Below are 24,967 nucleotides of genomic sequence, written 5' to 3'. Positions count from 1 at the left end.
TTTATTTTATTTGTTATTTTATTTTATTTTATATGTTATTTTATTTTATTTGATTTACTTTATTTATTTTATTTTCCACCGCCATATTAACATGCTTTCTGGCCTGCTTGGTGGTAGTTTGTCTAGGCATTGGTTCCCGACTAGCTGCACCTCACCTCAGCAGGGCAGCACTGACGACTGGGCCCCACCATATCGTCAGTACAAGTAAACAGCGTGGGGGAGCAATGAACCAGGATCAGACTCAAGCTCACCCCAAATGCTCCCAGGGACTCTTGCGTGGCCCTACCCCTCGAAAGGGGTTGACAAAGCATGGCAAATCCTTGGTTTCCTTTAATGGAATATCTTTGCGCATTGGAGGGGACAGGTGCTCCAACCCCCCCTCCAGACCACCTTGAACCAAATGCCTTAAATTATTTTGAGTCCAGGGAGAGCTGCCATCAACTCAATCCAAGCCCTCTTGCATGCAGGAATGCAGACTTATGCTGGAGGAAGACAGCAAATCATTCTTGCCCAGCTGTACCACCAGCCCTGCGGGAGGACCTGCACAGGTCACACTCGACCGCACCAAAGGAAGGACCTCCTCCCAAAGCATTCCCCATCTGGACATCCAGTATATGTCCACATGGGCAGGAAGACTGAGATGGCGCCCCAGTCCAGACTTGTCAGCGCGCTTGCCAGCCCAGTGTACAATGCTGTGGCCCAAATGTGCACCGCTGCTCCTATGAGAAAAGGAAATAACAGACAAGCATCAGCACAGACATCATTGTGACACTTCCTGATATAACCCTTGTCAGCGTCAGACTTCCAATGACCCGTATTCACAATCCTGTCTACTGACAGGCCCCCAGTGTGCAGCCGTTGCCGCAGCCCTATTCGGAAGGAATGAGGCGTGTTCAGTGGTAGGCAAGCCGCAGGCCGTGATAACTGGTGCACGATGTAAGCACATTAATGCCTGGCTAATGGGAACCCATTTTCATGCACTAGGAGTGGGCCAGCCCCCAGGGGAATGAAAAGCCAATTTTTTCTGGTATCCATAACCGTGCAAGGGCCCTCCTCATCTGTAATGGGAAGCCTGATTGTGGCACTCCTGCCCACTAAGTCTGTTTTAGAGTTCCCAACTCTAATGACAAGCTCCAAAGCAGATAAGGAAAAGTCCTGAAGCAATAAGCCTCCAGACTCTCAGCCCTGTGCTGGCTCCAACAACCATTTCCCCAACCCTCAGTGCCCAAAATGCAATGGAATACTGAAAGGAGTCTCGCCTTGATCTTTTACCAGCAGACAAGTTTTAACTTGTTGCAGATCCTGCCTAGGTAAAATTGACCGACTTCCTGCCCACTGTCCTATGAGGTTGGAGCCTATTCCAACCTTCCAAGGCCCTGCACATTACAAACTTTATGCAAGGGTCTCTGAAAAATAAAGCTTCAGTATAACAGACATTGCAGCGGACTGAATTCTTATAGTTATAGCCGCATGCCCAATCTGCGGCAGGTGGACCAAATACTGCAGGAACTGCTCAGAGGATGGGGGCCAGTTCATCTGAATGGCCGAGGACTGCCAGCTTAAGGCTAAGAAATCCATCCAGGCCTTCCCATAAGAGCTAAAAGCAGAAGGGGAAATGGAAGCTGCTGCTCTCTGTAATTACTAATTGTTGTCAAAATGCCACAGGTGGTCTGGAAAAGTCTGGCAATAGCTGAGTCTGGAGCCCAGGATCTGAAGCGCTCCATCTGAAAATGGGATAGAGTGTCAGAGACATCATTAGAGGATCCCGTAATCAGGAGAGCAGAAAGCACAATATTAAACCTTAAGCGGTGCAGCTCAAAAGCATGAGCGGAGGGGCGGAGACTCTGCTGGAGCGTGAGAACTGTTTAGCCAAGACGCTCACCACTACCTGGTTATCAGACCAAAAGCAGATCCGATGGTCACTGAACTCCTCGGGCCACATGTGAACGGCTACTACAATGGGGAAAACTCAAAAGTTAGGTCACATGATTGCCTCACCATACCGGGCTTGAGGCCATGGCTTTGCACACCAGCAGCCCCTGAAATAAAAAACCAAAGGGCAAAGATCCAGCAGCATCAGCATGAACCTGAAAAATCCCTGTGCAAATATCCTGCCATGGCCAACTACTATTGCATACATATAGGAATTGCAACCATTGCATGAGATCCCATTGCATGAGAAAGGTAAGGGGACCTCAGGCCGCAGGCAGCCTGGCCTAGTGGGAAGGGAAGGGGCGGCCTGGGGCAACCACTCTGCATGCAAGATTAATTAAGTGACCCAGCAAGATCGGATCTGATGAAGCATCACTTGCTACAGAGGAAGTATTACAAAATAACTTCCTTCAAGGCAGACAGCTTCTCCATAGGCAAGTGGTATGTTTTAGCAACGATATCCAACTGGATCCCTAAATAAAATGGGAATATGGGCAAAAAGTATTGAGGTATTGCTTGCCAGCTTCCAGCCCTGCTTGGGCAGGGGGCATCTTGTGCTGCCATCATAATACGTAAATTTACAGGGCCGACGCTGGCCAGAACCGCTAAAAAAGTCCCGACAAAACTGCCGCCGTGCCAGCTTCCTTTTCAGACACACACTGTGCAATGCAAAAACACACTCCGTGCAGTGCTCACACAATCCATGCAATGCAACTATACTCCGTGCGATGCAGCTACACACTCCGTTCAATGCAACTACACACTCAGTGCAAAAAAGCACTCCGTGCAATGCAAAAACGCACTCCATGCAATGCAACTACCCTCCATGCAATGCAACTACCCACTCTGTGCAATGCAACTACACAGTCCATGCAATGCAACTACACACTTCATGCAATGCAACTACACACTCCGTGCAATGCAAAAACGCACTCCGTGCAATGCAACTACCCTCCATGCAATGCAACTACACACTCCGTGCACTGCACACACCCTCTGTTCAATGCAACTACACACTCCGTGCAATGCACTCTCTGTGCAATGCAAAAAAAAACAAACAAAAAAAACAAAAACCAAACCACACACACTCTGTGCAAATGCCACTACACCCTCCGTGCAATGCACACACACTCTGTGCAATGCACACACACCCTCTGTGCAATGCACTCACACCCTCTGTGCAATGCACACAACCTCTGTGCAATGCAAATGCAAATCTCTCACGCAATGCAATGCAAATGCAGCCCGTGCAGCGCTGTGTCCTGCAACGCACAGAGCAAACTGCAGTGTGGGCACACAAAGGTGCTTTCTCCCGCTTGCATATTGCAAACGTGGCGCCTGTTACATCCCTCGCAGTGAGGGAACCACCAAAAGGCCCTCGACACTGGACCTAAGTGTCCAGGTAGAGCAATGGGGGAGCATGCAGCTGTCCCATATAGGGACCAATCCTGCAACCTAGGCATTACCGGCACTATGCGCTGCCCAGCTGAGTTATCCAGGATGATCCCTAAAGACCCGGGACAGCCTCACCCTGACCCCTGTAGAGGTCCAAGGTGATGTCTGAATCATGATCCCTGCTCCTCTTTGCCCTCCTCCTGGATTGCAGCCTTCGAAGATGCTTCCTTCTGGAAGAAGACACCTGGGGCGTCCACAAGTCATCCCCTGCAGGAGAGGCAAGCTCTTGAGGAATTTGCAAAAGCCCAGTCATAGTCCGCAAAAACTAAACAATGTAAGGAACTGGTGAAACCAATGCTTCATGGACCACATGGGGACACTATTCAGGCCGGAAACACTTCCAGGCCATCGAATTCTAGGGCAAAGCCCTAGGGTCACCTGCTAGGCCAGGTATAAATGTTTCCAGTGAAATAGCAGAGTTGAGGCAGCCCACAGCTTGTCCAGGTACCCCTGCTTGCCCTTTTAGAGGGAAGCACCCCTTCAAGAAACCCAAAGTTCTTTTATCACAAATGGGCCGAACTACCCAGCAACAGAATAGCCCAAAAGGAGCAGTTTGTTTTGTTTTGTTATAACAATGGCTAAGAGGGGGATATGAACCCTGTCTCCCAGGTCCTAGTCCTACACTTTAGCCACTAAACCACAATGGCTCGCCTCTAAAATGGCAGTCGCCACTATCAGGGCAAAACAAACTTAAAGAAAATAAACTTGTTCAGAAACAGCATAGTTCAAGAGCATATACAGAGTGCTCATAGTCATTGGAGGCACAGAGAGCCTCTGCCGCCCTCTGTCTGCCTCAGATATACATTAGCAGCAACTGAGCCTGCAAGCAGGTACATTCTTATAGAGAGGTCAGAGACTTAACAATTAACTGCTACCTGTAGCATACTTAGGCTCGGAAGTTATGCCCAGGCCGAATAGGGCTCCATGCCTCTGCTCTTGAGAATCTTAGTCTCATAGCGATATTAAAGGAACTCAAAATAGTGCTCCCGCCCAAGGCTAGATTAAAATTTGGCCAACAGCGCTGCACACACTCAAATAAAGCCAACCTTCGGGGGTGCTATAAACGAAAGTGATTCCAGCTAAGCTGGGAACAGCCCTGACTAGCCCCACAATTTACAACAGGAGAAATGGGGTAAACCTTTTTGCGAAAGAAAGGCAAGCCACAGATACAGGGAGAATCTTCCAACAGGGCAGGGTAAGGGGTGGGGTGGGAAATTGAACAGGAAAAAGGGGAATTAAATTATTTAAGGGACTAAAGAGGATTAAAAGAAGGGAGAAATAAAGAAATGTAACCAGACAATGAGAAGTTTGCATCACTGTCCTCCAGACAGTCCAAGTGCTCCATGTGATCCGATGTCCACAGCGAAAGAGAAAGAGAAAGCTGTGGACCTTGCTTAAATAACCACTGATCCCACCCCTAAATTGGCAACATCAAATTTACCCCAGTAACACCATCCTCCAATCTGCTCCAGGCCCCTTGAATCTAATACTGCCTGGCAACCAAGTGGAGTTTTGTTCGGCCCCATCCGCAACACGTGCTCTCTTTTAGTGAGAACACGCTTTGTCAGTCACAAAATTCTTCACTGTGACTTGGCATCAGATAAAATGGAGCATGGAGTTCGCAACAGATGCCAGAGCAGATGCCTGTATTATAACAGTATATTTTAATCAGCTGGAAGTATGCATATTTTTCTACTTTGGAGGAGGATGGGGAGGTGAGGTAAGCCTACTGTTGCATACAGCAGACGTTTTTAAAACTGTTACAGTGAAATTCTTCTGTCAAGAAAAAGACACCTGTATATGCATCTCTAGGGGACACTGAGCTAATACAAGGACAGAAAAGTCCTGTTGCTCATAGGACAATGAAAACTAAAAAGTTACTTCCAAATAAGCGATTGGCCTCTATCCAGAGATTGTGCTTAAATCCCATTTTAACACCCCCCCCCCGATAATCCCTACATGAATAAAAAGTGCAATACATGAAACTATTATAAAACAGTGGTACCTCGAGTTACAAACTTAATTCGTTCCAGAAGTCCATTCTTAACCCGAAACCGTTCTTAACCTGAGGTGTGCTTTCGCTAATGAGGCCTTCTGCTGCCACTGTGCCACCTGTGTGCGATTTCTGTTCTCAACCTGAGGTACTACTTCCGGGTTAGCAGAGTTTGTAACACGAGGGGTTTGTAACCTGAAGCGTTTGTAACCCGAGGTACCACTGTAAAGCAAAGGGATTATAAGGCTATTGACTGGAATTTATGGGTGCTATTCATCTAAGTTTTACTCAGATAAGGTTCATTAAAATTAATGAACATGCCTAAGTTAGTCTAAGGTACTCGGGTAGCGCTGTGGGTTAAACCACAGAGCCTAGGACTTGCCGATCATAAGGTCGGCAGTTCGAATCCCCACGACAGGGTGAGCTCTCGTTGCTCGGTCCCTGCTCCTGCCAACCTAGCAGTTCGAAAGCACGTCAAACTGCAAGTAAATAGGTACCACTCCGGTGGGAAGGTAAATGGCATTTCTGTGCGCTGCTCTGGTTTGCCAGAAGCGGCTTAGTCATGCTGGCCACATGACCACTATACGCCGGCTCCCTCGGCCAGTAAAGCGAGATGAGCGCCGCAACCCCAGAGTTGTCCGCGACTGGACCTAATGGTCGGGGTCCCTTTACCTTTAAGTTAGTCTACTACAGTGGTACCTCATGTTAAGAACTTAATTCGTTCTGGAGGTCTGTTCTTAACCTAAAATTGTTCTTAACCTGAAGCACCACTTTAGCTAATGGGGCCTCCTGCTGCTGCCACGCTGCCATTCTCATCCTGAAGCAAAGTTCTTAACCCGAGGTACTATTTCTGGGTTAGTGGAGTCTGTAACCTGAAGCATATGTAACCTGAAGCGTAGGTGAGCCAAGGTACCACTGTATATATTTTGGGAAGTCTGCTATGCATTTGGATACATCTCCAGATTATCATAACCAAATTTTGCTCTTCTGTTGTATGACAGTTTAGTATGGTATCCCAGATTAAGTCCTGTTGAAATCAGCAGGACAAGTTCCTCACAACAAATAACTCCCATTGCATTTTAATGGTGCTTTCTCGAGATATAACGGGACTTTTCTCCAGAAGTGGTGATGGAGCTTTAGCAAGATGAGTTCCAGGGTTGTGATACAGCCATTGGGAACACCTTCCTCTGTGCTGTCATTGTGTTTAATTCGGTAGGCTATTGCTGTAGGCAAGCATCCCTGTTTGGTTGATATGAAGAATGAACATGAAATGTAAGTGTGGATGAAGTCCCTAAAGTATATAGTCTCTAAATGGATATTTGGAATGTTCTAGCTCGGGGCCATAATTTTTTTTGGAATTGCAGATAAGACAAGAGAGAGCCAATGCAAACATTTAATGAAGATGCAACAATGGGAACAGACTGTCACATTCTGCAAAAGCTGACCATAAGACGCACCTAGGTTTTAGGGAGGAAAACAAGAAAGCAACGCAAAGCCTCTTGAGTGCAGCGGGAGCGCTCCTCCCACTGCACTCAGGAGGCTTTGTGTTGCTTTCGCTGAAGCCAGGAGAGCAAGAGGGATCGGTGCGCACTGATCCCTCTTGCTCTCCTGGCTTCAGCGATAGCTGTGCAGCCTGCATTCGCTCCACAAGACGCACACACATTTCCCCTTACTTTTTAGGAGGGGGAAAGTGCGTCTTATAGAGCGAAAAATACGGTGCCTGCCGTTCATCCTTGGCTCTTAAAAAAAGAGAAATGTTTCTTTTTAAAAGTCTTTGTATTGGCCTGCCACCTGAAGAGAAAATGGGGAGAGTTCTTCATGACAAAGCCTTCTCTTGTTGCCACCCCACTGAGGGACCTCATGCTCACAGCAGTAGTTAATGTGGTTCCCCCCAGATGTTATTGGACTCCAACTCCTCTCAGCCCCAGCCAGCATGGCCCATAATCAGAAGTGCCCCACGTTAACCACCATTGATCATTCATATATATATATATATATATATATATATATATATATATATATATATATAATATCTCACACAAATGAGTCACTTTGTGCTTAAAAAAAAATCGCATGGCTTGGGACTAGTGGGAGTCTTTCTAGATTTTAAAGAAAAGGGCATGACTAAGAATTTGACTGGCTTGCAGCCAGAGAGAGCGGCACGTCAAAGGACTAAGTCTCCCTGTCCTTTATTCTATCAGCGGCCTTGATGCTTCTTCTCATATTTGATGAGTCAGGTCTTACGAACTGACCTCTGCCCAGGATGGGGGAGGAAAAGGCAAGGAACCATATGCACAGGCGAAAGGAGCGAAAAATATAACTTGCGGTGTTGCTTTAGTATCTTTGATGATTAAAAAATAACGACCTTCAAGAGCTTTTGTATTCTTCCAGAAGAAAGCTCAAAATTTTCCATATACAGTTGTACCTTGGTTTTCAAAAAGCTTAGCTCTCGAACGTTTTGGCTCCCGAACACCACAAGCCCAGAAGTGACTGTTCCGGTTTGCAAACTATTTTTGGAAGCTGAATGTCCAACGGGGCTTCCATGGCTTCCAATTGGCTGCAGGAGCTTCCTGCAGCCAATCAGAAGCCACGCTTTGGTTTCCAAACGTTTTGGAAGTCAAACGGACGTCCGGAAGGGAATCCGTTTGACTTCCATGGTACGACTTCACAGTTGTTAATAAATTTGCACAAATGAGTCCCCCTACTGCTTAGAAAGAAAAGCCAAAGAGACCCAGCTGGCCTGTTTCTTATAATAAGCAGAGGGTGTCGTGTTTAAAAATACAATGCAATTAGCAGCACATCACAATGCAGCCCACATGGGTGAAACTGCCAGGCCTTGACTATGTAGAACCTTACAATGTATGGCTCCAGCTATCCAATTACCCTAGAGAGAAATCTAGCTCTAGGCATCCAGTGACACTTCACTATAGATTTTTAGAATAGAATCATAGGATTTTAGAGATGGAAGGTACTTCAGAGGTCATTGAGTTCAACCTCCTGCTCAGGCAGGAATTTTTAACTATAACCAGTATGGGGAACCTTTAGGCCTCCAGATTTTGCTGAACTGCATTGGCTAGTGTGGTGTAGTGGTTAAGAGCGGTGGACTCGTAATCTGGGGAACCGGGTTCGCCTCTCCACTCCTCCACATTCAGCTGCTGGGTGACCTTGGGCCAGTCACACTTCTTTGAAGACTCTCAGCCCCTCTCACCTCACAGAGTGTTTGTTGTGGGGGAGGAAGGGAAAGGAGAATGTTAGCCACTTTGAGACTCCTTAGGGTATGATAAAGTGGGATATCAAATCCAAACTCCTCCTCCTCCTCCTCCTCCTCCTCCTCCTCCTCCTCTTCTTCTTCTTCTTCTTCGCTTGCTGAAGCTGATGGGAATTGTAGTCCAGCAACATCTGGAGGGCCAAAGCTCTCCCAGACCTGAACTACAGCATCCCTAACAGATGCTGTCTACCTTCTGCTTAAAGGTAATGTAGCCAAGCATAAAGTGATGCATGTTGGGGCAAAAAATAGATATATATTTCACATATATGCTCATGGAGCCTGAGCAGGCAGTGACTGAGACCTTTGGATTGTACTAGATGGCTTGATGAAGACGCTGTCCCAGTGGGTGGCAGCTGTGGAAAAGGCAAATTCCATGCCAGGGATCAGTAGGAAATGAACTGAAAACAAACCTGCTTACATCATAAAGCAGTTATACAGATCTATTGTTGTTGGGACTTGTCTGTCTCGGGAGATAATTATGCGACTTCCGAGCCAAGGAGGTGAGTTACTATGAAGCCTTTAGAAGACATCTGAAAGGCATCCCATTAAAGTCTTTTAATGTTTAATATTTTCCTATGTTTTTATATATGTTGGAAGCCACCCAGAGTGGCTGGAGCAACTCCGTCAGATGGGTGGGGTATAACAAATTATTATTATTATTATTATTATTATTATTATTATTATTATTATTTCCCTGTTTTCATCAGAGAAATATTAGAGGATGTGCAATTGCAACTTTATGCAGTTGGGGAATGAATAAATAAATAAATGGAATAAATGGAAATAATAATGGAAATGAATAAATGGAAAGCAGAGGGAGTCACTCCCCACTCTCAATTTATTTATTTATTTTTCCCGCCTGCTCACGCAGCAGGTTTTCCTTCCTTACTGGGCTGTGGGAAAGTCATGGGCCGTCCCACAACCTTCCCAGAGCCCAGTAAGCAGCCCTCTGCCTTGCAGCCCTCTATGGTTCTGGGGGTTCCTGACTTGGTGTGATTTTGCCTTTGGATGCAGACCCCAGAAACCAAACTCTATGTAAGTAGCAGGCCCACTGCGTTTCAAGTGCTAAGCTTTAGGCTCACACAAGAGCTTACACACATCTAGAGGAACGAGTCCAGATCAATCCCCGCTATTAAAATTTGGGAGTAAGATAAAATAATTGAGTCCTACTGGAATTAATTATTTTACATGCAGCTGAAGCAATAAATATGTACGCACTGGCAAAAGGCAAAAAAAATTATGTATGTGTCCTAAGCATCTGATAGCAACATTTTGGTTTCAACAAATTATAATTCTGTTTCACAAAGTGATGTGGTTAGTTGAAATGGGCATTGTTCATAAGAGGCCCCTGGGCTTGTCAATGAATCATATTGTTTAATTTATGTATTCACTGGATTGAATCGCCAGTTGCATAGAATATGGGGTGTTTGGAATTTAATTGGATTATCTCCTAATATAATTACATTTGCTGATTATAAATGATGATTAAAAACACTCTTAGGAATACTATAAATACCATATTCAGGAAGAATTTAATGATCGCAGGTAGCCCTTGTATATTTACAGTGTGTTGTTCGTGTAATGACTTTAGTTGTTCATTTTCTTCTTTAACTGTGTTCTATTACTCTTTTTCATTTTTTATTGTTTATCCTTATTTTAATAATAATAAAAGTTGCAAATGAAAGAACTGTCATGCGGAACTGTAGAACAGTGTATCAGAGTACATTTCAATTGCTTCTGAAATAAATTCCTGAATTCCCGAGTAAGAAATATAAAACAGTAAGAAATATAAAACTATTTGGAAATAGTCTTGCCAGTCTGGGCTGCTTTATCTTTTTCCAAATGGGTATATCCATCTCTCAAGGTAACTTTGAAATAAGATTGAAGTAGTGCTAACCTTGAACAAAAACATTCCTTACCTTGTATGGCTCAGAGTTTTCACTTGGGGAGATAAATGGATATGGGTGATAATGGAAAGGCATCCACTGTTGAATATTATTGTTATTATTTTAAGAGCTCCCAGAGCGGATAAATGACACAATAAGCACTGACCAGTTACTTGTGTCACAGATAAATGTATTGAGAGTAACTATTTTCCTGCAAAATACCATTGATACTTCCCTTTTTAAAAAAGCTTCCTCATGAAGCGATCGGAACATCTATCTTCAATGACATTGCTCTGCCTTGTGGAATCCAAAAAAGGAGAGTCCACTTTCCTCCATTTTCTGTGAACCCTTCTCACCAAAAAGCTACATTTCTGACAGGTAGTCTATTTCCCTGTTTTCCCTGTTCTGCCAATGGCTGTCATTTGCGGGAATTGCTATGAATCAAAATGATTCTGTTTTCGTAAGACCAATTCACACTGAATATTCATATGTTGATCAGATGTAAAGACCATGCAGCTGGAATTAAGTGACTTAAATTAAAGAACAAAGAAGAACCCTGCTGGACCAGACCAAAGGCCCATGTAGTCTATTAATTTGTTCCCACTGTGGTCAATATGCAGAACATGAGCACAATAACACTCTCTCCACGTGATTCCCAACAACCAGTATTCATCACTGCCCTAGAATATGCTGTACCCAAGTTGTTCAGGGTTTGTATATTAATGCAATACCCTTAACCAGGCTTTCTCAACCTTGGCCCTCCAGATGTTTTGAGACTACAATTCCCATCATCCCTGACCACTGGTCCTGCTAGCTAGGGATCATGGGAGTTGTAGGCCAAAAACATCTGGAGGGGTGAGGTTGAGGAAGCCTGCCCTTGACCCTGGCGGGGCATCACATTGGCACCCAGTGCAGATCTTTCAGCAGAGGTGTCTCATGCTATCAGCCATCTCTACCCATCATCAGTCCAGATACTGCATTCTCCATTAATTGGAGCTTCTGGCCCAAGGGCAGCTCCAGTTCAATGTCACTAATGCATGGGCTACACTGACTATCATGATCCAAAGATGGCCATAGCTGGCATACAAGACAAAGGTGATAAAAGACCTGGGTATCTAATAACAAAGATGGATCGCATGAATTTTCTTTGAAACTGAGGGACACAAGAGAAGGGAACAGTTGATGTTCCGTCTTTTATTGAGTTGTACAGCTTGTGGCATTATCCTGTAATAATATGATCCATCATCCTCATGCCTAGAAACTCTGTGGAAACAACCCTTCACTTTCAATAGCTTTCTATTTCCTCACAATAATGTATGGCAAATATTAGATGTGGTATTTACCTTGTATCTGCACTGCATTATTTGGACAGTGTCTTCTAAAACACAGAGAAGTTCAGGAATGCTGAAGACTAAACAGTATATTTATCTCCAGTGTGCTTTAAGAAGAAGGCCACCTGTAATCATTGTTCCAAGTTGCACGAGAAACAATAAAATAAAATAATAGCCACTGCAGCTTATACATGCAAGTATTTGTACTTGTTTAATGACCTCATTGGATCAAGAATGTAATCTTTAAATCTCTGCTATGTAAACCTCCTGAGTAACCAAGATTAGCCTGTACCCACAGCTCTCTGCCATTACCCCTTGCAACACCAGCAAATATTAGCAAATCAGCACCATTACTAGATATTAAAATATTCAGTGCCAACATAGATGTGGTGCATATTATGCATTTGTGGGGGAAGTGTTATACTGGAATATATTTGGAATACGTGTTTATTAAACGAAAAGTTCAGCAAAAAGTAACTCAGAATATTTCCATGCTCATGGGTTAATTTGAAACTCTGGGAGGAAGCAAACACAGTTTTACAATATTACCTGCAAGCCTTGTTGTTAGACTGAAGAGCCTACAATTGCTACAAAAAGTATAACTGCTTCAACAGTAGCTGTTGTTAATACAACTGAAAACCTAACCTGCTCATTATGTCTTTATGGAAGTTGGTATGATCAAAAGCACAAATTGCACATACAGAGGGTTTGTGCTTTATAGATCTTGACAGGGAGGCAGAAAGTCAGGGGACCTTTTCATATAAAAAAACCCCCAATGTTATTGTCAGGGGTTCAGAGACAGAGGCACAGGTGAGGGGGGAGACGGACAGCGATGGGGAAGAATCCCAGGACAGTGAGGAAGAGGATGACAATGACTTGAGGTCTTCCATGAGTCTCTCAAGTGAATCGGAGGATTCCCAGAAGGGGGCGCCCCTAGTCAGGCCAAGGGGGGTCACAGGGGGGACCTGCCAGGAGCAGGGAAGCAGCAGGGAAACCCCGAGTAGGAGTGGGAGATCGGGGCCGGCTTCCCAGCAGGAACGAAGTGAAGAGAGTGGAGTTCCCAGTGTGACACACGGAGCGGAGCAGGAAGGAGACAGGGGAAGGAGATCGGGGCAGGACGTCCTGCCGGAAGAGGTGGAGAGTAGTACAGGGAGTAGTGTAAGTGTCAAGAGGAAGGTCAGGGGTAGCGAACGCGCGCCAAGTTCAAATGTGGAGGCGCGCGGAAATGGAGAGAGCCCGGAGGAGGAGCCTGGCCCCAAAGCACGAAGGAGGGGGGAACAGGCGTCTGAGGGATCCGCTTCAGGAGAGAGCAGGAGGGAAGCAACCCAGGGGGGCAGGAAGACCCTGCGGAAAAGAAAGGACAGGAAGAGGTGGTCCAGCACAAGCCTCTTAAGCTGGTGTAGGGACGGGACTGATTCAGAGGGGACTTCAAACGTCTAGCCTAAGAGACGCGGGGCTGCGCGCCTCTGTTGTGGAACCGATAATGAACTGCAATAAACATCCTTGTATATAAGAAGAGCCCGGCGTTGGTCTTTTGTGAGCTGAGACCTGAGGCAGCCCTGACAGTTATGTTCCTCAACAGGGCATTTTGTGGAGATATGACAGCTGAGAAGCAATAATAGTGTTAATCTGAATAAACCAGTTCACAACTGAGTAATAAAAAGGATAGTGAATATATATATTTTCTTCTATCTTTCACTGTCAAAAATACTGTAAACAGCATAATCTGTGAAGTATTTCAACCATGATTCTTTATCTGCGCCTGGTTCAACATGAAAATGCACTAAATGTGAGTGAACAAGGCTATATTGTGTCCTTTGGCTTATACTATAGATCAGTTTGCACAGAACTGGTGCAGAATCTGGATGCTGAGTCAGATATATTTCACTCCAGAAGTCCACTCCAGAAGCTAGAATTCAGAAGGCTGGATAAGAATGGAAAACAGAAAAAGTGCTTATTGCTTTTATCAAAAAGAGGCTGAGGAGAATCTGTAGATTATCTGTAAACATACAGATTCTACATGAATCTTGCTGATAAGCTGCTGAAAATTCATCTTTGTGTTTTGTGAGTAGAAGGTGAAGGTGAATGCATCATATTAAACATAGATGTTCAGACTGGACATTGTTTCTAATATTCAAAGCAATAACATTTATTTGCTTATTAAATTTATATCCCGTTCTTTCCTCCTAAAGGAGCCCAGAGTGGCAAAGAACTTTCCAGAGTGGAAAAAATAAACACACATTTAAATCAACTTTAAAACATCTCAAAAGGAATTCCAACACAGATGCAGAATGGGAAAGTTCTCAGCCTAAAAGAGGAAGGTTTGCAGTGGCTACACTGTCCTGTTTTAATGTATGCCACCTTGAGGTCCTTGGAGAAAAAGAGGGCTATAAATTAATTAAATAAAGAAATGCTCATTTAGGGCCAATTCATACTGCTTTGGAGGCTGGTTTTGCCTCCTTTCATCTGAAGTGATGAACTATTGATGTCATGAAGTAGTTGTCATCAGAATAATCTGAATGCTCTGTAACATGAGCTCCTTTTGACAGTTTCATTGTTGGAATGGCTTCCTGCAAATTTACAGAAAGGTAAAGGACCCCTGGAGTCCAGTCGAATTCGACAGTGGGGTGCGGCTCTCATCTCTGCTTTCAGGCTGAGGGAGCCGGCATTTGTCTGCAGACAGCATTCTAGGTCATGTTGTCAGCATGACTAAACTGCTTCTGGCACAACAGGAAACTGTGATGGAAACCAGAGCCCACGAAAACACCGTTTACCTTCCTGCCACAGCAGTACCTATTTATCTACTTGCACTGGTATGCTTTCAAACTGTTAGATTGGCAGGAGCTAGGACAGAGCAACAGGAGCTCACCCCGTCGCGCGGAATCTTACAATCGGCAAGCCCAAGAGGCGTAGTGGTTTAGACCACAGTGCCAGCCACGTCCCATGCAAATTTACAGAGTAACTTGTTGATCAACCAAACTATTCAGCCACTAGAGTGGCATGTGATGAAGCACGCCGTGTTCAAAACATCCAAATATCCACTTGGCATGAAAGCTGATGTTGCACTCATCGTGCTGCTTCTCGTGAGATCAACTTACAAAAACACTGGATGCTCTGAGAGTGTCAGTGCCAAATATTATCTTCTTTTTTTATTAAATAATTTTTATTCATTTTCCAATAAAAATCTTCCAATTATTAACAAACCCAATCAAATTGTATCAAATCACATACAATATCACCAATTATATATTCCAAATTCAAATAATTTCAAAAGGGGGACTCGGATTCCTGGGTTTCGGAGATAATGTCTTTTATTTATTTTCTGCTTTCTTTAGTGCCAAATATTATCTTGACCAAATAAAATCATGGCAACTAGCAGACCAGGTGGTGGTTTTTGCTGTATGCAATCCAAGGAAAGTATATACTCAAGAAAAATGGAAGATTCCCAGAAACATCACTCTCACCGTTTTACTTCAGTGCTGTATGAAAGTGTCTGAATTATAACTCTCACGTTGTTTTTTGCCCATTAAAACTTACTGGAAGGAAGGAAAAGAAGGTCTAAGCAACCAACTGAGTTGCTTTCTTTTTAGTACTCCAAAAGTGTCTGCTTCTTTAGTTAGAAAGTTACTGCTCATGTTTGTACAAAGCCTGTCATACATTTTAAAGCCACATCCTTGGCATTTCCCTGGGGAGCTCCTATAGCTCCTTGACTACTCACTGTTCCATTTCATTGTCATGGAGCCACCATATTCTCAGCCGACAAGATAAGTGGGTTGTCAAAGGAGCAGGACTTCATTATGTAATGTTGGATTTTAAAATACTGGGCTAAATTGTCAGACTGTGTCAGTGAGTGCCTCTCCTTCAGACACCATTTGTTATTTGGGAGCGGTTATTTAGAAAACAGTTCCCATTTCCCCCAACTATTGTTATCAACCCTTTCCCTATACCACAGTGAATTTTTATTTACCTGTTTGTTCAAAAATATGTAGATGACCGGATTGTAGACCGTGCTACTCTTTGCAAGGATGGAAGGAATGATGCTGGCAGAGGCGGTAACTAGGCCGGGCTTCCCAAATGTCGCTATCAGGGCCACGATGCCATAAGGTAGCCAGCAGAGAAGAAAGCAGATGACCATCACAACCACCATGATCAGCACCCGTTGCTCTCTGGTTTGTGCCATCCCTTTGGTGACTCCGCTCACCTGAAATAGAAGAAGCACATTGGATGATGTCCTGCCAGAGCAGAAAGAAAACAGTAATAGACTCATAGAATTGTAGAGTGGGAAGGGACTCCAGGGCTCAGTGGAAGTCCAAGTGAGCCACCTTCACAAAGCCTTGTTGACACTCCTTCACCTTGGTGGGCACAGGTACAAACTATCCTTACACATGTACAACTATTTGTTTGGAAGAATGTACCCTGTGCAGCTCAAGTACAGTGGTACCTTGGTTCTCAAATGCCTTGGCACTCAAACACCTTTCTTCCCAAATGCCAAAAACCTGGAGCTGTTCCCATTTTCAAATGTTTTTTGGAAGCAGAACGTCCAATGCGGCTGTCAGCTATTGTTTCCGGGGCGCCTGCACCAATCACAAGCTATGCCTTGATTTTTGAACAGATTGGAAGTCAAACGGACTTCCGAAATGGATAAAGTTTGGCGCTTTTGTTTTTGCTATATATTTTGCATTTTTGTTTTTGAGGCATTTTTAGTTAATTTGTTTTTGTGACTGTGTGGAACCCAGTTAAGCTATTAATTGAGTGAGTGAGTGAGTGAGTGAGTGACTGCGGAAATGGATAAAAGCCCCCAACAATCCAAACAATAACTATTATCAGTGCAGGTAAGAATTATTTTTTTAAATCATCTACAATACAGTGGTACCTCGGGTTACAGACGTTTCAGGTTACAGACTCCACTAACCCAGAATAGTACCTTGGGTTAAGAACTTTGCTTCAGGATGAGAACAAAAATTGTGTGGCGGTGGCACAACAGCAGCGGGAGGCCCCATTAGCTAAAGTGGTACCTCAGGTTAAGAACAGTTTCAGGTTAAGAACGGACCTCCGGAACAAATTAAGTTCTTAACCCGAGGTACCACTGTACTGTCTTATTTATTTTATATTACAGTACATTGATTACTGCTTTCATTTTATGGATCAATGGTCTCGATAGATAGTAAAATTCATGTTAAATTGCTGTTTTAGGGGTTGTTTTTCAAAGTCCAGAACAAATTAATCTGTTTTGCATTACTTTCTATGGGAAAGTGCGCCTTGGTTTGGAACGCTTTGGTTTTGGAATGGACTTCTGGAATGGATTAAGTTTGAGAACCAAGGTACCACTGTACTGTATTTGTATAAACAGGGGGTTGTTATGGATCCCCAATACCGCACTGATTTTGGTGTTTGCAGCAAAAAGCAAAAGAACTAAAGTAAACACGGTGCTGAAATAAGCAGAAAGGCTTGAACCTCTCCACCCAACCCAGGACCCTGATGTAAATTCACATTGCCCTCTCCATAGGCATCAGATCCATCATTTTGTAAGTAGGGAGGGGTAATCACTTCTCTTCAGCCAATGTGCATAGATCAGCTAAGGAGCATGAGTGTAGAAGAAGAAGAAGAGAAGAGTTTGATATCCCGCTTTATCACTACCCGAAGGAGTCTCAAAGCGGCTAACATTCTCCTTTCCCTTCCTCCCCCACAACAAACACTCTGTGAGGTGAGTGGGGCTGAGAGGCTTCAAAGAAGTGTGACTAGCCCAAGGTCACCCAGCAGCTGCATGTGGAGGAGCGGAGACGCGAACCCGGTTCCCCAGATTACGAGTCTCCCGCTCTTAACCACTACACCACACTGTACTTGTGTGTAGTGTACAAGTGTCTTGTATATGAGGTGGAGTGGGTGGACTGACCTCACTAGGACTAGTCTGCAGCCCTCAGCAGGTTGGCCAAGAGTGAATGATGCCCTTGGCAGTGGATGCTGATCTTTTAGGGCAAATGGGGCACTGCCCCACCAACCTCAGCCTGTTCCACCTACCTGCTCGCCTTGTTGCTTACAATCAGTCATGGGGTGGTTATGGGCTCTGGTTCCACCTACTGTTGGTCTTCTTGCCTTCTGCCCTACCATTCTCAATCATCATCAGCCACCACCACTGGCCTTTGGGCCAAAAGCAAGATTAGCCACCCCTGACGTGGACATAACAGTGAACAAAAGACTGTGATCTTGTACCATCTGCTATTCCCTGTCATGTCAATTTCCTGCTAACAGGGGGGGGGGCAGATTTTGAGGAGCAAAGACCTTGCAAATACATTACAATTCACCCAGTTGGCATTATCACAGCTAAACAGTCCCTAGTAAATATTGGCCTGGATGTTTGAACTCCAGCTGCTCTGAAATGGTGTTTGTTATCTGATCATTTAAAAAAAATAATTCAACATGATCCCAGCATACTCTTTCCATCACAATTGGTCCAACAGTGCAAGAGACATTTGAACCACAGATTAATTTAATAACTCTCATAATTTAAATAAAAGATTTATTTTCTGGGTTTTTTTGTTTTTGGTTATGGAGCACAGAGGCCTTGCTGCAACAGTTTTAAAGCTGTGAGCAATTATTAACTCAATTAGGCTGGCTTTCTCTGTCTGGCAGGCCAGAGTATAATTTGCAGCTGCCATTATTTGGAAGTGAGAGTAATTTGTGCCAAATTTTGTCTGAATGTATTTTTCAGTGCTTAGTCAAAGAGTCACAGAGAGCAATTATTGACTCTGCAGGACCAGAATCACACTGGGGACTCCCCCACCCCACCCCCCATCTAAATACTTTTTTTTAAAAATGCACCTCTGTTAGAACACATAAATGCATACATCAGCATATATACTAATAGCAAACTCAGTCTCCAAAGGCATTTCCTCACATAGCCAAAGCAACACGATTCACAAACAAGCATTGGCATGCTTGGGGTTTGCTGAAGGACAACAAAATATTATGGGGAAAAAGATTTTAATGGATGAGGATCCTCCCCCCCCAAAGCCCAACAAAGACGATGTGTTCTCAGTGGATTTGGGAGAAAAACAGAAAACCACGGATTGGGGTGTTTGGGGAATGCTGGATGGCTGGATGGCTAGAACCCTGAACAGGAACACTTTGCACTGCAGCATTTCACACACAAAGTATACATATGATTGTTAGAATTCCTGCTCCGTGATTGCAGTCATGGGATTGTTGTTTTTCACATGATGGTATATGTTTTGACTCCACAGACTGGGAAGTGACTGAGACAGGATGTTTGTGTTACTGTGTTCCGTGAAGTGGGACTATTGTCCTTCGTTTTTTCTCTTTGCTGTCTGATGCTAGAGAAAGAGGGAGCCATGTTGCAGTGCTCCATGTGTGTTTATATGTAAATAAAGTAGATTAGCCAAAATGCTGAGTTGCTGGGGTTCTGTTACGCAAACTGTGAACACTCTGTGGATCCCTAAATGTGCTGATGTCTGTTGGCATCGGTCGCTGTGATATTCGGGCAGAAGAAAGCTTTTGAAGCTCCCGAACAATCGACCAGGAGGGAGGGAACATGCCAGTCAGGCATGTATCTCTGCCAGGGTCCTACTCGAGTGTAGGACGAGCTTCTGACAATGATACTGTACATCAGAGAAAACCAGAAGGAAGGAGAGGAAACTGGAGGCCATGGGAGATAAGACAGCGCGTGAATCTTTCATCTCATGCCATCTTATCTGGCCCTGAAGAGAAGGGGAAAGCAAAACAGTTCCACAAATACCATACAAAACATGTCAGTAATGCCTGAGTCAGTGTGGTGCAATGGGTTAGAGTGCTGGATTATGCCTTGGAAGACCAGAGTTCAAGTTCCCACTCAGCCAGGATGCTCACTGAGTAACCTTGGACCCATCACTGTCTCTCAGCCTACCCCACCTCGCAGGGTTATTGTGAGGATAAAATGGGGAGGGGAGAACCATACCCGCCACCTTGAACTCCTTGGAGGAAAAGGTGCCATATACAGTGGTACCTCAGGTTACATACACTTCAGGTTACATACACTTCAGGTTACAGACTCCGCTAACCCAGAAATAGTGCTTCAGGTTAAGAACTTTGCTTCAGGATGAGAACAGAAATCAGGCTCCAGCGGCGCAGCAGCAGCAGGAGGCCCCATTAGCTAAAGTGGTGCTTCAGGTTAAGAACAGTTTCAGGTTAAGTACAGACCTCCGGAACGAATTAAGTACTTAACCTGAGGTACCACTGTAAATGTAATAAATATACGGACATGAACACAACTTTTTAATCTCACCCCAACCTAGTACATTTTTAAACAGCTGAAGGCAAGTGCTTTCAAAAATATTGTTGTGCTCCGTTGTGGTTTTGTTTTGTTGCTGAGTTCCCATGGAACAGCTTTGCCATCCACATTCCAGTCTAGTCTGACATGCCTACAAACCCCACAGGTGAAAAACAAGCCCCACAGAATGTTCATATGAATCAGCCTTTACTCATGGTTACAATTTATTTATTTTTATTACATTCATCTCCCACTTTTCTTCCAAAAGAACTGCCGTTGGCACACATGGTTCTTTCCGCACTTCTTCCCTATATCTTATCCTCACAACTATCCTGTGAGGCAAGCCCAAAGTCAACTAATGACTATGTGGGGACCTGAACCCGAGTCTATCAGGTCCTAATCTGACTCTCTTAACCACTACAACATATTGAAACTAGTGGGGCAGCTGTCTTAATCTCATTTTTAACAGAGGTGTATGAAGTGGACGTTATACTGTCTACGTTGGAGACAGTAGAAAAACACTGTAGACCCACAGTCTTGCTTTTAATCTAAAGGTTGTTGCTAATCTGAAGAAGCAAATTCATTACTGAAACAAAAAGGCATTTTTACTTCACTTTTATCATTCTCGGAACAAAAATTAAGGGAACAGTAAAATGTGAAAATCACTTTCTTCCTGAAGAATCAGTTAAAACGTTATTGCCTCCAGGAAGGAAGTTATGGGAACATTCAAGCAAGTTTATAGGGTTTGTTTATTTATCTCATTCGAAAGGGCTCACTCTAACTGACTTTGAAATCTCTGATCCCAAAGATACATGGGAAATTATCAGAAAGACTCTCACAGAAAAAAGTGTTCTCGCCATGCTTGAGGTTGCAAAGCACAGCACTTGCTCTCCTATCCACTTAAATCTCCCTTTGTGTAGAGATTTCCAAAAGGGATACATGACAAATCTGAAGAAACATGAATCATGTAGGCTGTTTATGTTGGCCAGATTCAACATATTTCCCTCGATGGTAGTGAGAGGAAGATACTTAGCTATCCCAGAATCAGAGTGTCTCTGCAAATGCAGAAAACAGGAACCCGATACTCTAGAGCATATATTCTTTTCCTGTGATTTCGGCAATTATGCCAGAAAACAATTATTTGAGGCCCTAAAATTTAATAGACAGATTTTTACACAACCAACTGTTCAGGACCTGCTAGCGGACAGCGATGATCAAATTACATTAATAGCGGCTAAATTTTTAAGTGCTGTCCATGAAGAAAGAATGGGCCATGATAAAGAGACTTAGTGGTTTTTAATGGTAGGTGATGTTGCTGTGTTGTATTATATTATCTTTGTACATCGATTCATTTCTTGGAGTTAAGAATAGGACTAGGATAAATTGTGTTCGTTGAGCCCGTATTTTATACAGTCTGTATATGATGTTTGTTTGTTAATGTGTGGTGTGTTATGCCTAATAAAGGATTTTGAATTTGAATTTACAGTGGTGCCTCGCAAGACGAAAAGAATTCGTTCCATGAGTCTTTTCGTCTTGCGATGTTTTTCGTCTTGCGAAGCACGGTCCGTCGCAACTGCGCCTCTTCAAGCGGCTTAAAAAAAAAAGCGCAAGACGTTTTCGTCTTGCGAAACAAGCCCATAGGGAAATTCGTCTAGCGAAGCAACGCAAAACCGAAAAACCCTTTCGTCTAGCGAGTCTTTTCGTCTTGCGAGGCATTCGTCTTGCGGGGCACCACTGTATTTATCTCACCCATGTTCCTTGCAGAAGATCACCTCAAAGCCCACTGCTGCTGGAATTCCCTGCTCCTCCCTCCTTCACAGGGCCATTTTGTGACCAGCTGCCCTGTGGGAAGGATCCTGATGACATTTTAAATGTTGATACTGATATTGTTTGCTATGATGCTTTTCTTTAATGTAATTCTTTTTTACTTGTAAACAGCCTTGGAAGGATTTATATCTGGCTATAAATAATTGTAATGAATAATTACTCCAACTATGCTTCCAAAGTAGTAAAAAAGAACTGCTGTTTCCAGCTTTTTGAATAATTGAAGACTGCTAACGAATTCATTACATTTTCTAATGAAGCCATTACTTTCTAATGAAGCCCAAACTGGTTTGCTGCTGCAATGGCCCAAATGATTAGAGAAGTTTCTTGAAAAATTTGGCCCGTTGGCCACAAATTTAGGTAATATAATCAGTTTTAACAATGCTAAGAAGGTAGTGATTGTACTGCTTTCACATTAGTGCCAGGCAAACCATTTTTTTCTTTGCTTTTCAGCAAAGGGTAATTTACAACTTCTTGTCCCCAAAAGGCACAGCCCTTAATTTCCTCCATTAGGGTTTCTGTCCATATACTGCTTCTTTCAAGGTGGTAACATATGCAATGGGAAGATACTGGTCGTCATACTCAAAGCCCAAACATTTAGATGGGAGAAAGCCACTGCAAAGTGGTTGGAGGGAGAAGAGGAGGGAATGATCAAGTAATACAACTGAAAGGAAATAAGGAATGAAAATAATATGGTGTTAATTATGTGATTCCTTCTGCTGAGGGGTGGGGTGGAGAATCTGTTTCATCAGTTAAATATTGCAGATAGAGCCCAGAGAGAAGAGAAACCTGATAATATTTTACTAAATAAAATAAAATAAGCAGTGTGTAATTTGAGGAGAAAGGAATGAGAGACTTTGTCTTTCCTAATCAGGACTTGTGCATAGCATGGAGACATCCAGCCAACCATACAAAGGAAAATTTCCTCATAACTACACAACCAATCAGCGCAGGTGCTACCTCAGTAAAGATCATACCACTTTGCCTGGTTACTAAGCAACAACAACACCAAACACCCCTTTGCTAGTTGACTTTAGCTCTAACAGAATGAACCCCTAAAAGGCTAAGTAAATAATCTCTGCTATTGCACTTCCAACAACAGCTTAGTACCACAAGGAGGCAAACCACAGTTTATCAGAAGTAATGTAGAAACAGGGATCCCTCTCCACTTTCCTTCCTAAGTTGCTCACTGCTTTGTTTAACTTAAGTCAAGGTGAAAGCAGAACACCTCACCAAAGTATACCAACTATAGTGCAGTACAGGTGATGATCAGTTTATAGCTTGCAGGTGGTACACTGCACACCTGAAGAATCCACACACTGGATGCTTGAACTGTTAAATGTGCTTCGAAGAAGGAATGCCTAAACCACACTAAGAAGAATTAACTTGCCTGTGCACAAAAGAGAGTATGTTATTTATTCTTCAGTTCAGTGCTATGTTCAGTACTGGGTGATAGTAAGCCACACAAACACTTCAGCTTTGATGACACATTAGTCAGATCTGATACAGCAAGCCGTCTTACTGCAGTAATAGCAGAGTAAATTACTATTGCCCATTGGGTCAGCTGTCTTGTTCTGGAGTTTTATCTGCTGTATGGTTAAAGGTCAGCCATACGCCCTGGGCAGCTTGACATTTAGGCAGACTTTATGTAGCTTTCCAACATGGGTTTCGGTAAAGCTTGTTTGTGACACGGAACTCTCAGTCACAACAGATTTCAAACCACTACCAACATGGTTAAAGGCAAAACCATTAATCCATAGCAGGTCCGTTGAGTGTGTTTCTCCCTCCCTGCCGCTCAGGTCTTACGTAAGGTGCAACTTGTGAGAGAGGCAAAGAGAAAGAGATGATTCAGCCTTAGCATTTCGATGGTGCAGGTGTCAGTCAAAACCCCATATCCCTGCCTGCAGAAGGCAAAGCTAATTGGCATCAGTGGGAACAAGGACCAGAAATTGTATGAGGAATCAGCATTCCATGAAATTGCCATTTGCGAAGCATCACCAGTTTGATAGACCCCAACGTGCAATTCTTAAGTACAGCTGCTATGCCCACCTTTACCACTAGAGGTGGCACCACAAAGTAGGTAGGAAAAACGATTCATGATGTGAAGTTCCTTCAAGCAGTGTTGGATCTTTTAGGGTTGCCATATGTCCTCTTTTTCCAGGACACATCCTCTTTTTCATGGGTATGTAAAATGAGAGTCATCATAGTGATCCATAGTTAAAAGTAGAATTTGGAAAATGTGTCCTCCTTTTTGTGCTTCAAAATATGGCAACCCTAGATATTTTTCTGAGTACTCCACCCCTACAAATTAGATCAGCTCCAAGGCTTTTACCTTTTACTTTACTTAATTTAGCCTGGTTATTGTATGTTTTACTGATGCATACATCCAATTTGTGTGCAGTTGCACACAGAACTGGTTCCTAATAGGAGTTGCCTAAGACCTGCCTCTTCTTCAAAATATACTTATCTAGCCTTCATTCTTTCTTCATACAACGTGACTGACTTTTGCTGCCAATGAGCAGAACTGTGCTACATGCCTATCAACTAAAAATGCTAACATATTTCTAAAGGACGGTGCTATATAACATGTTCTGCCTCATTTGATTAATCTGTTAAACCAAACCCCTATGACACCCATATCATACAACGGAGGTTCACATATAAAATAGGCCCTACTGTCTAGATGAACCTTAGGCTGCTGCCTACTTGCTTTCACGTAGGTTTGTTCTTGTCCTCCCCTCCGCAGACACAGAACCGATGTCCCTTATTACTTAATGCTTCTGTTGTACGCAATACAGGATTTTTCTCACATTACCTGGTGTTTGGTGCATTGAGCACAAGTTCAGTTTATCCATAGGTAGCTTTGCAGAACTCAAGTCACAGATTACTTTCCAAATTAAGTTCCCAAGTGGTCTTATCCAACACCTTGCTGTAATTTCCAGTGGAAACGTTTGAGCACTCCAGTGTGCTTCAATTTATTTTTTTTATATACTCAGCAAACACTTAACAGCACTA

The 24,967-nt window shown here is 43.6% G+C and overlaps 1 protein-coding gene and 1 long non-coding RNA gene across 2 annotated transcripts in view; one reads left to right on the top strand and one right to left on the bottom strand.

Moving 5' to 3' along the window:
* LOC309532073 overlaps nt 1-24,967 on the top strand; it is a 346,799-nt gene that overhangs the window by 160,488 nt on the left and 161,344 nt on the right. The window lies entirely within an intron of this gene.
* The window catches only part of LOC309531973 (vertebrate ancient opsin-like), a 128,928-nt gene that overhangs the window by 37,607 nt on the left and 66,354 nt on the right, over nt 1-24,967 (bottom strand). The window contains exon 3 of the mRNA XM_082221884.1: nt 15,833-16,066. Within this exon, the coding sequence (XP_082078010.1) occupies nt 15,833-16,066 (234 nt within the window). The remainder of the gene's footprint in view (nt 1-15,832; nt 16,067-24,967) is intronic.

Source organism: Podarcis vaucheri (genome assembly GCF_965113315.1).
Source record: "Podarcis vaucheri genome assembly, chromosome: 5".
Classification (NCBI taxonomy): Eukaryota; Metazoa; Chordata; class Lepidosauria; order Squamata; family Lacertidae; genus Podarcis; species Podarcis vaucheri.
This window is presented reverse-complemented; position numbering and strand designations above follow the sequence as displayed.